The following is a 15,787-nucleotide window of genomic DNA, read 5'->3' on the forward strand; positions in this document are numbered from 1 at the left end:
CAGGGTCTCAGTATGCAGCTCGGACTCATGGTGATCCTCCTGCTTTCAGCCTCCTCAGCACTAGGATTACAGGCATGCACTACCACCCTGGACTCTGGCTCAGCATGTGGTGCCTGGGATCTGTGGTCTTTGAGCTTTCCTAAGCTTGTATAAGCAGGCTATTTAGTCTGCTGAACTATCTCACCAACCCAAGAACAATTTCTAAATCATGAGCTGAGATTATGATTCCAGTTCAAGGGAAATTAAGTTTTCTGTCATCTGTGAGGGCAGGGAGAAATATAAATGAATGCAGTAAATCTCTCCATTGCTTTCTTCTTCTTCCTCCTCCTCCCCCTCCCCCTCTCCCTCCCCCTCCTCCTCCTCCTTCTCTTCCTTCTTCTTTATTGGTTGATTGGGTACAGGGTCTCTACACAGATCAAACTTATAGTGATCCTCCTGTCTCAACCTCCAGAGTGCTGGGATTACAGGCATGTACCACTATGCCTGGCCTTAGTCCTCCAGTTGAAGAGAAATTAAAACCAGAGAAAGTAAAAAAAAAAAAAAATTAAAGTATTGGGGCCAGCCAGATAGCTCAGCAGATTAAAGCCCTGCTTAGATAGATGCAGGGACTGGGTTTGATTCCCAGCAGCGTGGTTTGATTCCCAGCAGCACGGCATAGCCTATAATCCCAGCACTTGGGAGGCTGAAAACAGGAGGATCACTACAATTCCTAGCTGCATAGTGAGACCCTGTACAAAATATAAAATTAAAAAAAAATAAAGTTGTTTTTGTCATGGAGACATTTCTGACCTGAGAGATATAACTCTGAAATTGAACTCTTGTTTGGCAATCTTTAAGGAGAGGGACAACAATTAAAACCCAGAGCGTAGCCAATGTAGAATGTCATATACCTGACATATGATGATGTACATATACTTTAAGATGGACCCATTCCATTTATTAACTGGTAGTTCAGGAAAGGTCAGGTTTTCTTGTTGTTGTTGTTGTTGTTGTTGTTGTTGTTGTTGTTTTGGCAGAACCGGGGATTGAACTCAGGCCCTTGCTCTTGCCAGGGAAGTGCTTATTCTACTGAGCCATCTCCCCGGCCCCTGGTCAGTTCTTGAATGCAGATCAACATACCCAATCTTACAATGCCCCTGATCATCTGGCAAAGACAAGCATTTTTGGTTCTAGATGATACGCTTACTGCAGGAATATATTATCATCCTGGGCCTCAAATATTTCTAAAACTTTTGTCACACCCGTGATCAGTAACCAGGGAAACAAAGAAATAGATGACTGGGCATGGTGGCACACACCTGTAGTCCCAGCACTCAGAAGACTGAGGCCAGCAAGTTTGAGACCAGTCTGGGCTACAAAACGAGTTCAAGCCCAGCCTGAACTGTACTGTGAAATTCTGCCCTTTTTTTTTTAAATGTATTTGGTACAGGTCCTCACTATGCAGTTTGGACTTGTAATGATCCTCCTGTCTCCCTACTCATCTCGAACTTGTAGTGATCCTCCTATTTTCAGCCTCCCCAGTGCAGGGATTATAGGCCTGCACCACTACACCCAGTCTTGTGGCGCTCAGGGCACCTGGGGGGTGTGGGACCCACACGGCATGTGGTTCTGGGGATCAAACCCCATTCCTTTGCTTACCTAAGCAGGTGCTTAGTCTTCTGAGCTATCTCACTGGCTCTGTGAAATCCTGTCTTAAAAAATGACAAAACAAACACAAATGGATCCCCAGAGACTTAAGATATTGAAAATCACCTTATACCAACCATCAAAGAGTACTGACGTTAATTTTAGGTAAATTAAAGACAAACACGAAACAATCTGTAAAAAAATACATAATTACTAAAGAGCTCTACAGAAAATTTTGGTAGAACTTTTAGAATTAAAAAATACAGGGCTGGGGAGGTAGTTCATTAGAATAGGCTCTTGCCTGGCAAGCTCAAGGTCCTGAGTTCAATCCCCAGTATCACGAAAAAAACAAAACAAAACAAAAAAAAAAAAAACAGTAACAGGACTGGGGATATTGCTCAGAGGCTTAAGCACCTGCCTGGCAAGCACAAGGTCCTGAGTTCCATCTCATGTACTGAAAAATAAAAATACAGTAACCAAAATGAACACCATAAATGAAGGGGGTTAAAAGCTGGTTGGACACAGCTGAAAATAGAACAACTGTACTAGAAGATAGGAAAAAGTTGCCTTCAATATAGTATGGGGAAAAAAGTCCCCAAATTTACAGACTATGATGCCAGGTAGGGTAGTGCAAGCCTGTAATACTGACTACTTGAGAGGCTGAATCAGAAAAATTGCAACTTCAAGCCTAGCTTCAACAACTTACCAAGACCCTGACTCAAGATTTTTTTAATTAATTTATTTAAAAATTATTTATTTATTTGGTAGAGGGTCTTACACAGCTCAGACTCACAGTGATCCTCCTGTCTCAGCCTCTGCCATGCTGGGATTATAAGCATGTGCCACTATGCCCTTTTTCAATGTCTTGCTCAGTGCTGGGCTGGCACAGCATACAGCTCTGGGGGTTGAACCTGTCTCCTTGTGCTTGCCAGGCAGGAGTTTAGACCACAGAGCTATCTCCCCAGCCTCAAATTAATTATTTAATTTTTATTTTTACTTTTATTTTAGGGAAGGGTCTACAGGGTGTTCAGGGTCTCACTACTGATCCACCTGTTTACAGACTCCCTAGAGCTGGTATTACAGGCGCGCGCCACCATGCCAAGTCTCAATTGCTGTCTCAGTGCGCCCCAGGGGCGGGGCCGGCACAGCAGGCCCAAAGATTGAATCCCTGGCCCCTGCTTGCAGGCGCTTTAATCCACTGACCTATTTGGCAGTGCCCTAAAATTTTAAAAATTTAGCTGAGTGTAGTGGCCCATACCTGTAATCCCATCACTGGGGAGGCTGAGGCAGGAGGATTGTTGGGGGTTTTTTCCATAATTTTATTGAGAAACAAATGGCAGGAGGATTGTTGAGAGTTCAAGACCAACCTGGGCTACAAAGTGAGCTCAAGGCCAGCCTGAACTGCATAGCAAGACCTTGTAACCCTGTCTCAAAATAAACAAATTTAATAAGATAACAAGTGTTAAAGCATTTGATGTGAAGTGTTATGATTTCTGGAACTTGCTCTCAAAAGGTCAGGGAGGGCCAGCAAGAGAGCTCAGTGAGCTAAGCACCTGCTTAGAGAAGCACAGGGATCAGGGTTCAATCCCGGAAGCACGTGCCATGACAGGCCTGACCCCAGGGGCCCTGAGCCACCAAGATGAGGTGTTGTAGTGCACGCCTATAATCCCGGTGCTGGGGAGGTTGAAAACAGGAGGATCACTATGAGTCTGAGCTGCATAGTGAGACCCTGTACCAAATACATAAAAAAATCAAAATCAATCAAAAGGCTAGGGAGCAATTTATATGCAGAGAGGAAAATGATAATAATTGTTAGATCAAAATGAATGTATATCCAAAAGTAAAATAAAATAAGATAAAAAAGGGGGCCAGGGAGATAGCTCTGGAATAAGTGCTTCCCTGGCAAGAGCAAGGGCCTGAGTTCAATCCCTGGTTCCACCAAAAAAAAAAAAAAAAAAAATATATGGATGGTTATTGAAAAGAAAAATCTACCCAATAAAATTGTTCTTTTTAAAACTTTGTTCTTCTTGAGCTGAGCCAGGGAGATAGCTCAGTGGCATAAGTGCCTGCCCGGCAAGTGCAAGGTCTCAAGTTCGATCCCCAGTACTGCAAAAACTTTGTTCTTTTTGAAAAGCGCTTATGCCATTGAGCTATTTCCCCCGCCCATTTTCCCTCCATTTTGTCTATATAGGTATTTGTGATTATTAACTTTTGGTTTTGTTGTTGTTTTGAGACAGGATCTTGCTATATAGCCCAAGTTGGTCTCAAACTCACAGCGAACCTCCTGCCTCAGCCTCCTGAGTGCTAGGATTGTAGCCACCACACCTGGCTCATGGTTTTAAACCATAGTTCATAGGTTCCAAAATATTGAGATAGACTGGGAAGGGAATGTCATGAGGGATGGACGTCATTTGGAGCTCCTGGGCTCAAGAGTGAATATGCTCGGGGCTAGAGAGATGGCTCAGTGGTCTAAAGCACCTACTTGGAACAAGCTTGGCAAAGCACAGGGACCGCGGTTCAATCCCCCAGCACCACATGCCAGCCAGCCCCGCCCCCAGGTGGGCTGAGCTGGACACACACATGCACACACACAATAAATAAATGTAAAAATAATAATAATAATAATAATAATAATAATAATAATAATAATAAATGCTTTTAAAAAAAGAAACAAAAGAAATTTTTAAAAAGAGTGAATATGCTTATTAACAATACTTTCAGTTGTCTCCCTTTGAAAAAAATTGAATCTTTCCCCCTGTACTACTACTGCTTTCCCACTGAGCTCTTTTTATTTTTATTTATTATTTTTTTTAAAGATGAGATCTCACTAAGTTCCTAGGATGGCCTCAGACTTGTTTTTTTGAGACAAAGTCTCGCTATATACTATATTTCAGTGAAAATGAGATTTGACTGGAAAATAAGCCCTAGCATGATTTTTTAAGATACTGGAAATATAAGCCCTACCCCCAGAATAAACCCATTAAGATCAGCCATATAAACACATTTAGTGTGTCTGTTGCAGCACAAGGCAAACATATTGAATTACAAAATGATATTAATATATAATTAAATATACACAATATTATTGACATTAATGCTTAAATAAATGATAATATAAATTATAATTAGGTATTTATAAATACCAAGCAGGCACCTTAAACAGATGAACTGGAGACTTATTCCCGAATGGCCAGAGTACAGACACACACACTTGATGAAGAATGGGCTTGGTTGTATCTAATATGAATGTTTATAAATCATTATGTCATGCATTATAGTGGATGTACTTATTGCACTCATGTCAAATAAATGTTTTCTGATGTTGGTGCCTGCAATTTTTCATCCCTTCTGTCTGGGCCAACTGTCATCATTTTGTCTTGGAAGCCTTCCTTGAACACTTAATGTAAAGGAAACTTTGTGAAGCCATGAAGCCCAGCCTGCAAGAGTCGTGACGTGGGTGAAGAAGTAGGGGAATAACCAGGTGTGGGCTCTGGTCCTCAGCAAGGCGCTGCTCCCTGGCTGGGCAGGGCTCTGAGGAAGGCTCTTCTGTCATCTTCCCTTCTCAGACAGAATGGACCAGGCCTCCCAGAGCACCAGGGTCTGCAGGAGTGGGATGTCATCCTTCGACTGCCCCACCCTGGCCTTCTCAGACTTCATAGGGTCTTGAAGCTGAAGCCCAGTAGGGCAGAAGTTTAGGTCAAGTATAGGCTTCAGGGTCCCCCAGCACTGGGGTCAGACATACATATATTCCAAATAGGGCAATTCCCAGTCTTCAAATTAAAACATTCAGATGAAAACCAAAACATGGTAGGAATATAAAGTGGTGCAGGCAGTAGGAGAAACAATAGGCAGTTCTTCACAAAGTGCAAAATGAACTACAATGTTATTCAGCAGTTCTGGGTATATCCCTGAAGAACTAAAAGCAGTCTTGAACAGATTTGTACATACATACCCATGCTCATAGCACCACCATTCACAATAGCTAAAAGATAGAAGCAATCCAGGCATTCATCAGAGGACAGATAAACAAAATCTGACCTAATTAAACAATTTTTTTTCTTTTTTTAAGTGGGAAAAGTTTATTTAGCTCACAGTTTGTAGAAATTTCAGTTCAGGCTGGCTCCAACGTTGGGTGGCTTCACAAAGGAGAAACAGTTCACAGTGATGATGGAAGACAGCAAAAGCAATGAGGGGGCCACACAGTAGAATATTAACCTTAAAAGAGGGGAATTCTGCCATATGCTATACCCAGGACTTTAAAGACTTAATGCTAATTGAAATAAATCATTCCCAACAACACAAATGCTGTGATCCCACTTACAGGAAGTGGAGTAGTCAGATTCAGAGACAAGAGCAGAATGGGGTTGCCAGGTGGTGGGGAGCAAAATGAGGAGTTAGTATGTCCTGGGGCAGTTTGTTTGGGAAGACATTCTGGAAATGGATGGTGGTAATGGTTGCCAAATAACGGACGTATACCTGATGCTGCTGAAAAGTACACTTAAAATGGTAGATCCGAGTGGCTGGAGACTCACGTGGTGGAGCCTGTGTCTAGCATGCACAAGACCCTGGGTTCAGTCCCTAATACCACAAAACAAACAAAACTTGGTAGATTTTATATTATGTACATCACACATACATTCTTTAAAAATGTATTACCTGTTCAACTTGTGCCTCCCTATGAAATCCCTTCCCAGAGGCAAATGGGGAGGGGAGATTCTGGAACTCGGGGATCCCAAGGACAGGTAAGGGTCAAGAGAGCAAGAAAAGGGCCACTGCAACTTGAATGTATGGTAGCAGGAGCTCTGCCCATCTTGCCATATCCTGGTCAACTCTGTCCCCCTCCCCGTGCCTGCAGTGGCTGCCTTCATCTTCCATTCAGCCAGATGATGACATTCTAAACTGACTGTGTCTCCCTGGTCTCAAATTCACCAGCTTCAGCCTTGTAAACAGTGAAATTTCTCAGGCTGACACCAACCAGTTTTCTAGCTTCACAGTCCTGCCTTCTAAGGCTCAAGTTCTTGTGTCTCAAGTCATAACCACTTTTTAATCTTCCATGTGGAATTAATCACAGTTATCCCTAACTATCCTGCAAGGTAGGTATCACTGATTCCAGTGAGAGGTAGAGAAGCAGTCTCAGTCTAGATTGAATCAGAGGTCCATGCTCTATACTTTCTCTCACGTTGGCTGTTCCGTCATTCACTTCTGGTCCTCAGTACCTTTGCTTATACCACTCTGTTGGCTCCAATCACATCTATTCTGGTGTGCCCTGAAACCACTGCCTCAGCTGGGGCACCCCTTTCCCCAAGCCTTCTGGTTGCATTGTTTTCTTCCTGCATTCAGCAGGCTGGGAATTCTCTCTTACTTGTATATACACATGATATCCCTTTCTCCACTAGAATGTGAGCCCCAAGACAGCAGAGATCACAATGCCTTGCATCCCCATCCCTGGGCCATGTCAAGTAGACTGTAGGTATTCAACAAACAGCTGCTAATGGGGGAGTCTACTGGTCAGTGCTGCCCAAGCCCTCTCAGGCTGAGCCTATCCCTCCTTCCATGTGCTCTCAGCCCCCTGGAGCTGGACAAGCTGTTGGTTCTTCACATGAGGCTTGTGGCTATATATATATATAGTCACTCTTGTCTCTCCCAGGGCAGACCCTAGCCACCAGGGCAAGGACTCCTCTTGACAGATACCCGAACAGTGCCCACATATCCACAATGGACCCTTGATTTGTTCCTGCTTCATTCTCTCCACAGACTGAGAAGCAGGTAGAACTCTGCTGAAGGGAGGGACTGACCTTACCATTCCCTCTGGGGTGAGGCTCACCCTGCTGAGCCCACAGCTCTCTGAAACTGACTCATCTTTGGGAGAGCCTGGAACATGGGCACCAGCTGCTTGGCCACTGGCAGCAGCATGTTTTATTGTAACTAGAATCCCCTAGTCATGTGAAGAATGGCAGGACACGTGGGGGGAAGGGGCTGACTTCTACGCATATCCTTGGCAGGTTGTTAATGGAAATCAATGAGGCACATTGTTCCCAAGGGGAGAGAGAAGAAGGAAGGAAAGGCTCAAAGAATCACTGGCCAGTGGCCATTGGTGGACCGTGTCCACACCCTGCTTCCCAGTGTCACCCAGCCTGGGCACCCTGCATGGTCAGCCCAGGGTTCTATGTGGGGATCTGCATGCGGTCCAGGTCCTGATCCATGATCTGGAGAACATCGTCCAGAATGGAGGGCCCCAAGTCCACATGCAGGGAAAGCAATGAGCTGGCATGGGACAGGAAGGGCTCCTCAGCTTCTGACTCTGGGGTCAGCCCATTGTGGGATGAGCCAGCTTCTGGAATCCTCCAGATGTCCACGCTTCCTGCCTCTTGTGGGGAAGGCCGCGGGGAAGACTGGGGTGTCTCTAAGTGCAGGCGAGGGGGTTTGGGTGGAGCTTGAGCTGTGGGCAGAGTGAGGGCTTGTGGCCCACCAATGACAGGGAGGGAGATGGCATTCTTAAGCAGAGGCGAGGGCCCATCAGGGAGCTCCTGTCTGCATATGGTGGCAGTCCGGGTGAATTGGAAGGGGAGGTCGAAGCTGCCATCCTCCTCTGACTCCTCTATGGTTGTTCCTGGTAAGAGGTGAAACTTGCCCTGCAGGAAAGATATGTCTCCAAACATGTCACTGCCACCACCACTGCCAATGTGAATGGTGTGGCGAAAGTCCCCAAGTGGTGGGCTGATCATGTCAGAGGACAGCAAGTCCCGTAGCTTCTCCTTTTTGCCCTTGCGGCTGCTGCGCTTCAGATAAATGGGGACCTTGGTGGACATGGTAATCTCACCAATCAGGCCTGGCTGCCCAGCTCACTGTTCACACAGCCTCTGCTTAATGCCCTGAACCTGAAACACTGGCTTCAAGCCGATGGTTTTCAGACACCAAACACTTGCCAGAGCCCTAAAGACTGGAGTGTGAGATGTGACCAGGGAATTAGGAAAAGGAACGTCAAAGGCCAACAAAGTCAGGAGTTGAGATAACAGAAATTGTTTTCTCTCCAGAGTTGAAAATCCTCTTCTAAAAATTGAAGGCAGAAGAACTAGAGATCTTGTTGGGAGCAATGAGCTTTGGTCTTGTCCTGGGATTCTCAACCTGGTCCAGGGCTTTGGAGCTGAAACAAAAGGATATGTAAATCAGGAACAGGAGGACAAAAGTCAGAAGCAACTGTCACATTTCTGGTCCCTCTGTATCCATCCTGGGAGCCCAGCTGGGGCTACTGTGTTTGAGGGAAGACCCCAAAAGAAGCATTTCCTATGGGACCCACAGCATCTTAGAGTAGAGCAGTGGTACATGCCCCTTCCATCACCTGTGGAGAAGCTGAGGTCACAAACCAAGGACTGGTTGTAGTGCACCTTGCCCTCCCTGCCCTCCACTGCACACCCACTGTGCCTCTTGACATGCTAAGTGCCATGGGGTAGGGGACTCCCAGATGATTGCAGCACCCCAACCCAGGTCTGGCATAGGACTGGACAAGCAGCAGGTCTTCTGCCAACAGTGATGAATGGCTGTCATCCCCCACGCGCTCCAGCAGGTGAGGTCACCTGGGAATTTCCCTTTTCTCTTCTGGGTCAGATCTTCTGGGAAAGGGCTGAGCCTAATGTGGTTTCTTGTCCTCTTCCCTGCCACAGCATTTAAAGAGATGATAGAATGAATGTAAAACACATTTTTTGCAGTAACTGGGGACTTAATCCAGAGAGCCTATGCCTTGAGCTTTGACCTCAAACTTTTTTTTTTTTTTTTTTGTCTTTTTGAGACAGGGTCCTGGCTATAGAGTTGAGGCTAGTCTTGAGCTCACTCTGTAGCCCATGCTGGCTTCAAACTTGCAATAATCCTTTTGCCTCAGCCTCCTGAGTGCTGGGATTACAGGCATGTACCACCATACCCTGTTCAACCCTTTTGTTATTTTTTATTTTGAGAAAGAATCTCATTAAGTTGTTAACTTCCCTTGCCTAAGCTGGAACTTGTGATCTTCCTCAGCCACCCAGTGTGCTAGTGTTGCCACACCCCACTATTAGTGTAAATATTTTTAGAGAGGCCTCTGTACTTAGCATTCTAAGAGATGCAAACACATCTCTATTAGTTATCACAACCACCTCTGTATCATCCTCACTTAAAAATTAAAGATATTGCTGGGTATGGTGGTGCATGCCTGTAATCTCAGCACTTGGGAGGCTGAGGTAGGAGGATCATCACAAGGTCAAGACCAGCTTGGGCTACAAAGTAAGCTCAAGGCCAGCCTGAACTGTACAGCAAGACCCTGCCTCAAAAAGACAATGAATAAATAAATAAGTATCAAAATGGGGGTAGATCTCAGTGGAAGAGTGCTTACCCAGTCTGGACAAGGCCTTGGGATTTCTCCCTACTTCTCTCAACCTGCGTATCAGACACAATTTGGAGGACTCCCATGAGGCATGGCAGAGAGAAACAAAATGCAAAAACATGGCAGAGGTGTTTATAGACACATCAACCCCCTTCCCTTTCCCATCTCCCTGAGTATGCATGTGTAAGTACTTACACGTGGGTCTGTGTAGGATTCTGTCCTATACACAGAAGAATCAGGAGCCAGCATGAGGCTGTATATGGACTACTTTGGTTGGGGTGGGGGGCAGGAAGGATACATATAGTCACTGACATAGAAGGAAAAGTGTCCTCAAAGTGATCAGTAACACTTGGTTCTAGTACTATATAACATGTGTATGTAGTACATGGAAATATGAAGGGGTGTTTGTCCAAAGCTGACATTGTTATTTCTGTGTGTGTGTGTGTGTGGGTGGGTGGGTGGCCAGCTCAGCCCACCAGGGGGCGGGGCTGGCTGGCACGTGGTGCTGGGGGATTGAACCGAGGTCCCTGTGCTTTGCTAAGCGTGTTCTAAGTAGGTGCTTTAGACCACTGAGCCATCTCACCAGCCCATGACATGGTTATTTCAAGGTGGTAGAGAAGACTTTTTTCTCAAGCTAGAGTCTTGCTAACTATCCCAGGCTAGCCTCAAACTCAGTAATCTTCCTGCCTCAGCCTCCAGAGTACTAGGATTAAAAGCATGTGCCACCACACCTGGTTTATCAAGGTGGTACAAATTCAGGTTGGCTTTTCCTCTTTTGTTCAGACCTTGACCTTCACACTGAGCTACATCCTCACTCAGCTCTTATTTTTTTATTTTTTGAGACAGGGTCTTTCTATGTAGTTCAGCCAAGTCTTGAATTCACTATGGAGCCCAGGTTGGCCTTAAACTCATAGCAATCCTCCTGCCTCACCCTCCTGAGTGCTGGGATTACAAGTGTGCGCCACTACACCCCTCTTTTATTTTTTATTTTGAGAGAAAGTCTCACTAAATTGACCAGGTTGGGCTCATATTTGCAGATCAAATTATAGGCGTGCACTCCTACACCTGGCTCAACTTCTTAATAAGTGTGCATTATTCATACACACATACTATTTATATAGTGAGGAGAAATAGATATTTTAATGTGCACAAATAAATAAACTATGTTAACAAAAAGGAAATTGTGCAAATATTCACTGTCTCCTGGGGTGCTTGGAGGGCATGACTGGCCTGATATAGATACACAGGGGTTGTGATGTATAATCAGTATTAAAAGGCAAAAAAAGAAACTTGTCCAAGGTCACCAAGCAGATGAGGGCAGGGCCAGCATTCAAGCCAGATGGGCCCCCCCTTTCCCACTGTCCCCACCCCAAAGGCTGGCCAGGAGCCAAGCAAAGGAGACATCTGCCAGTTCCTCCCCCTCCTTCTTCATCCTGGGTGGGGGAAGGGTGGGCAGAAGGGGCAGGAAGGAGGAAGGAAAATGAGGGAGGGGCCGAGTCCACCCCCATCTCCTGGAAAAGGCTCTTGCTCAGGAAATCTCACCCCAGAGGAGACACCCAAGTCAGTCATGGCAAGTCTCTCCAAGGCTAGACATCCTGCTTCTAGAGCACCTGCGGCGTGACAGGACACAAGGGAACTCTCCAGTTGTGCATTCCAGCGAAATTTACAAGGAGCTTCAGGGAAGGGAAGCAGTAGGCCTCCTGAGATCTTAGAATCCCATCACTCATTTATCCTGTGTCCTTCATGGCAGGGCCAGGGGCATGCAAACAAATATTCAATCTGTCCCCCATCTAGTGAGATGTCCTGGTATAGCTTTGTATCCTTTTTTACTTAGGAACAGTGTGGCTCGTTGGCAGTGTTTGCTACAAACCGGGAAAGGCTCTTCCTCCACCCTATCCTGCTGGAGCCCCAGGACAGCTTGAGTGTTTCCACAGCAAACTGGACTCCCTGACAGCTGTCTCACTCAGAGCCAGATGTACCCGCCCAATTCCAGATGTGGGGAGAACCAAGGCTAAGGGGAAGGGTGGAGCCAGCATCAATGGCCCAGGGGAGAGTTGGGAATTACAGCCAGTAAGCCCCAAGTATTTAGATTTGGCAACCACAGACCCCAGCTTCAGCTCACCATGCAATTTCCCATGTCAAGGCGGCCAGCCACATGGCCCTGGGTGTCATTACTGCCTTGTACAGTGCCTGGAGCTGAACCTCAGAGATGCTAGGGAACTTTGCAAGATCCTCCAACTAGCAAAGCGGGCACTGGTACCCAGCCTGGTTCGTGCAGGTCTGAAGTAGTATATACCTTGCCAACTAGTAATCTGGTTGAGCCAGGAAAGAAAACACTGGGGCCCCTCCCCGATAACTTGCTCGTGTCAAGGGAGGAGGGTGAGCTCTCATTGAGACAAAGCTGTTGGTGGCAGGAGGAGTGGCTCCCAGCATCAGGGAGAGAAGCAGATGGGAATCATCCTAACTGCCCTGGAAAGGAGCCCTGGGCCTCCCTTGAGGAGCGACTTCCTGGAGGCTGTGCTGCTCCTGCTCTGAGGAACACCACTTCCCACCTGGGATGTGCAATCTAGAGACCAGCTTTGAATCCAGCTCCACTTAGGACTCTGTGACTTTGGCAAGGCATTCTCTGGGTCTCTCATCTTCCTCCTCTATAAAGCCGCCCCCAGAGGACCGCTGGAGACTCCACTGCTATACACCTCCAGTGTGTGCTCCGAGCCACAATAGACCCCTTGGTCAGCAGTCCCAGGCATTCCTGTCAAAGGGAAATTCACCAGGTACCTCCAGGTACATTGCTTCTCTGGCGTAGCATGTCCAACGAAACCAAAAATAAGCCGCCCTCCTTGGCTCCACGCGCCCGCCTTGTTCTGCCTGTACATGTGCTACCTGTTGGGGCCACTCCGCTGCCGCAGGGTCTCCCAGGGTCAGGATGCAGAAGGCTCCCGGCCCTTCAGCCGCTAGGTGGCGTGTGCTCCCGCTATTGCCCTACATCGCTGAGGAGCCTCAGAGCGCACCCAGAGCTCCAGGCGGGCGCCCCTCGAGGAGCGGCGCGTCCCGGTACCAGATGAGGACCGTCCAAGGGATCTTTTCCCTTGAGAGTTACTGATGGCACAACCAAAAACATCGGTGGAAAAGGGGCTACGGTGGACCCTGTCCCCGTCTCCAAGCTCAGGGAGGAGCCTCCGCGTGCTTCCCGGCTTGGGCGATGTCCGAGTGTCCGCTCGGCTCAGAGCCAGAGCTCGGGCGTGCCCTGCCCCCCCCCTCGTCCGGCTCCTCAGCCCTGCTCGGGTTCCGGCGCCCACCCTCCCCATTCTCTGCTGTGGCGCAGCCCAGCCCGGATTCGTTTCAGGACACTGCAGCAATCGCTAAAGATAGGAGGACACCTCATTACCAGCTAAAAATACGGCCCTCAGCCAGGCTGGCACACTGCGCGGCGGGACAACGCTCCTGGCTCCCGGGCATGGGGCAGGGACGCGGGTATGAAATAGAGGGCCAGTTCTGGAGCTCCGGGCTGGGAAGCGCGACGGGCCGCAAAGCCGTGGGAGTCACGGGCGGGACTGCGTGGATCGAGGCATGGTGGGTTCCCCACGTAGCCCGAGGCGCCCGCGAAAGGACGTGCGCCAAGGTGAGACCCGGCCAGCGCGCTAGCTGGAATTGGTTGCCCCCGAGGTGGGCTTCTCTGGGGACCCCGTGGAGCCATAAGCAGGCTGAAGAATCTCGGCCTAAACTTACCGTAAAGCTCGTCGCAGACAATCGACCAGCAGACACAGAAGCTCAGGAGCAGAACAGCGCGGCAGTGGGACGCGACCCGAGCTGTGAACTTACATTGCGGACCTAGGCCTTGAAGCCCCGCCCCTGCCCCGCGGAGCCAATGGAGGAGCCGTCCCGGACGGACACCTCCCACCGCCCAGCCCGGCCCCGGACACGCCCAGGCTCCTTTTTTGCAGCGGCTTAGCTTGCTCAGAGATCAGTCTCTGTACCAGGTGGCTGCGGCGTGTCGCGGTCTGGCTACAGGAAGAACTCTGGGGACTCCAGCAGTGGGAATCGGAACCAAAGCCCTCAGCTCTAGAGGAGCCTGGGAGCAGCAGCCAGAACACCGAATTCTTCACAATTCATTAAGCATCATTGGATCTGTCCTGCCCATAAAGCACTGGGTCGGTGCAGGCTCCCGCACAAGTATATTCAGTGACTTCTCCAGGAATGGTGTCATGGAAGCGCCTATGTTAAAATCTTACAAATTCAGGAGCTCTTTGGAGAGCTCACACTCCTCCTCAGGGTGGGGTGGGGGGCTGAGCATGCAAGTCTGCCGTGAAGCTAGGTAGGTGCCTTCCGGAGCAGAGGTGAGGCTCCTGCTCAGACCCATTCTTGCCAGCAGTCACATAGTACTAGGGTTCCAAGCGCACTCAGGTGGCTAAGAGCTAAGAAGAGTGAGGCAAAGGAAGTAGATATCGATGAGGCCAGGAGACTTCATGTTCCAGGGCATGATGGCTGGCAGCTTGCAATGTAAAGCTGCGGGTGTAGGCCTGGATTTGATCCCCAGTAACTTCTCTCTAAAGAATGAGGATATGAAGATACAAAAAAAAAAAAAAAAAGGTACAGTGTGACCAGGATGCTTGGTTATAGGGTCTGTAGGTAAGCATGTCTTAGAAGTGATCCTACATGAGGGAAGGATGCTGAAGTGGGGTAGATACCACCCTAACTGGAGGGGTGAGAAGAATGAGAAGGATCAAAGTAGTAGAATGATGCCTCCCTCCAAGATGTCCATACTGTAATCTTCAGACCTGTGAATGTTTTGTTACATGGAAAAGGGGATTCATGGGGCCGGGGAGATGGCTCAGTAGAATAAGCACTTTCCTGGCAAGCACAAGGGGCTGAGTTCAATCCCCGGTTCCACCAAAAAAAAAAAAAAAGAAAAGAAAAAAGAAAAGAAAAAAAAGAAAAGAAAAAGAAAAGGGGATTCAGGATTGCTGTTGTAGTTTTAATCTGGTCAGAGATTATCCAGAAGCTTCTGGATGAGCCCAATGTATTATTCAGGGCCCACAAAAGTAGAAGAGGAGTCAGACTCAGTAGTGTATGTCTATAATCCCCAATACCCAGAAGGCTGAGCAGGAGGACAAAGTGAGCCCAGCAACCTTGTGACTTAGCTAGACCCTGTCTCAAATTAAAAAAAAAAAAGAACAAAGGACTAAGGATATAGTTCAGTGCAAAGGGCTCAAGTTTAATTCTCTGGAAGTGTGGGGAGAGAAAGTGAGAGAGATACTTTTTGGAAAGTTCCAGAGAGAAGATACTGTGCTCTTGTCTTTAGAGATGGAGGGAGGAGTCACAGGTCAAGGAATCCCTGTATCTTCTCTAAACTGGACCAAGCCAGGAAGTAGAATCTCCCCTAAGCCTCGAGAAGAAACATAGCCCTGCTGACACCTTGATCTTGACCCAGTGTGACCCCCATTGATCTTCTGATAATGACTTTGTGTTGCTTAAACCACCCAGTTTGTGTTAATTCGCTCCAGCAGCAATGGAAAATGAATGCAAGGAAATTGTTTCAGATTTTAATCTTGAACCTGCCCTATTCTTTTCCACAACTCTCCAGGGAGGACTGGTCAGGTAGATTCTACCTGGCCTTACTTGGTTTCTGGGGAAACTGAGGCCTGGGCAGCCCAGGGAGAGGGGATGATGACCCTGGACCAAGTTGTGGGGCTTGGGGGAGGTGCTCCAATTTGATTGCATTCCCTCAAAAAACATGTGCTGAAACTTAAATTTTGAGACAACAGTGCCGGGGGTGGGGCTTAGCGGATATGTTAGGTGATGAGGATT

At 47.7% G+C, this 15,787-nt stretch overlaps 1 protein-coding gene across 3 annotated transcripts; it reads right to left on the reverse strand.

The window, feature by feature from the left end:
- Positions 1-6,817: 6,817 nt before the first annotated feature.
- Positions 6,818-14,743, reverse strand: Cdc42ep2 (CDC42 effector protein 2). 3 transcript variants are annotated; one of them, XM_023710713.1, is made up of 3 exons: positions 13,709-14,743; positions 12,676-12,731; positions 6,818-8,770 (listed from the first exon to the last, which is right to left on the reverse strand). In XM_023710713.1, the coding sequence occupies exon 3, from the start codon at positions 8,433-8,435 to the stop codon at positions 7,791-7,793; it is 645 nt and encodes a 214-aa protein (XP_023566481.1). In that variant the 5' UTR covers positions 8,436-8,770; positions 12,676-12,731; positions 13,709-14,743; the 3' UTR covers positions 6,818-7,790. The 3 variants fall into 3 exon arrangements, with proteins under 3 accessions (XP_023566481.1, XP_023566480.1, XP_023566482.1); XM_023710712.1 differs by lacking the exon at positions 12,676-12,731; XM_023710714.1 differs by lacking the exons at positions 12,676-12,731; positions 13,709-14,743 and adding an exon at positions 12,532-12,654.
- Between the last annotated feature and the right edge of the window lie 1,044 nt (positions 14,744-15,787).

Source organism: Octodon degus, unplaced genomic scaffold, assembly GCF_000260255.1.
Source record: "Octodon degus isolate 3935 unplaced genomic scaffold, OctDeg1.0 scaffold00018, whole genome shotgun sequence".
Lineage (NCBI taxonomy): Eukaryota > Metazoa > Chordata > Mammalia > Rodentia > Octodontidae > Octodon > Octodon degus.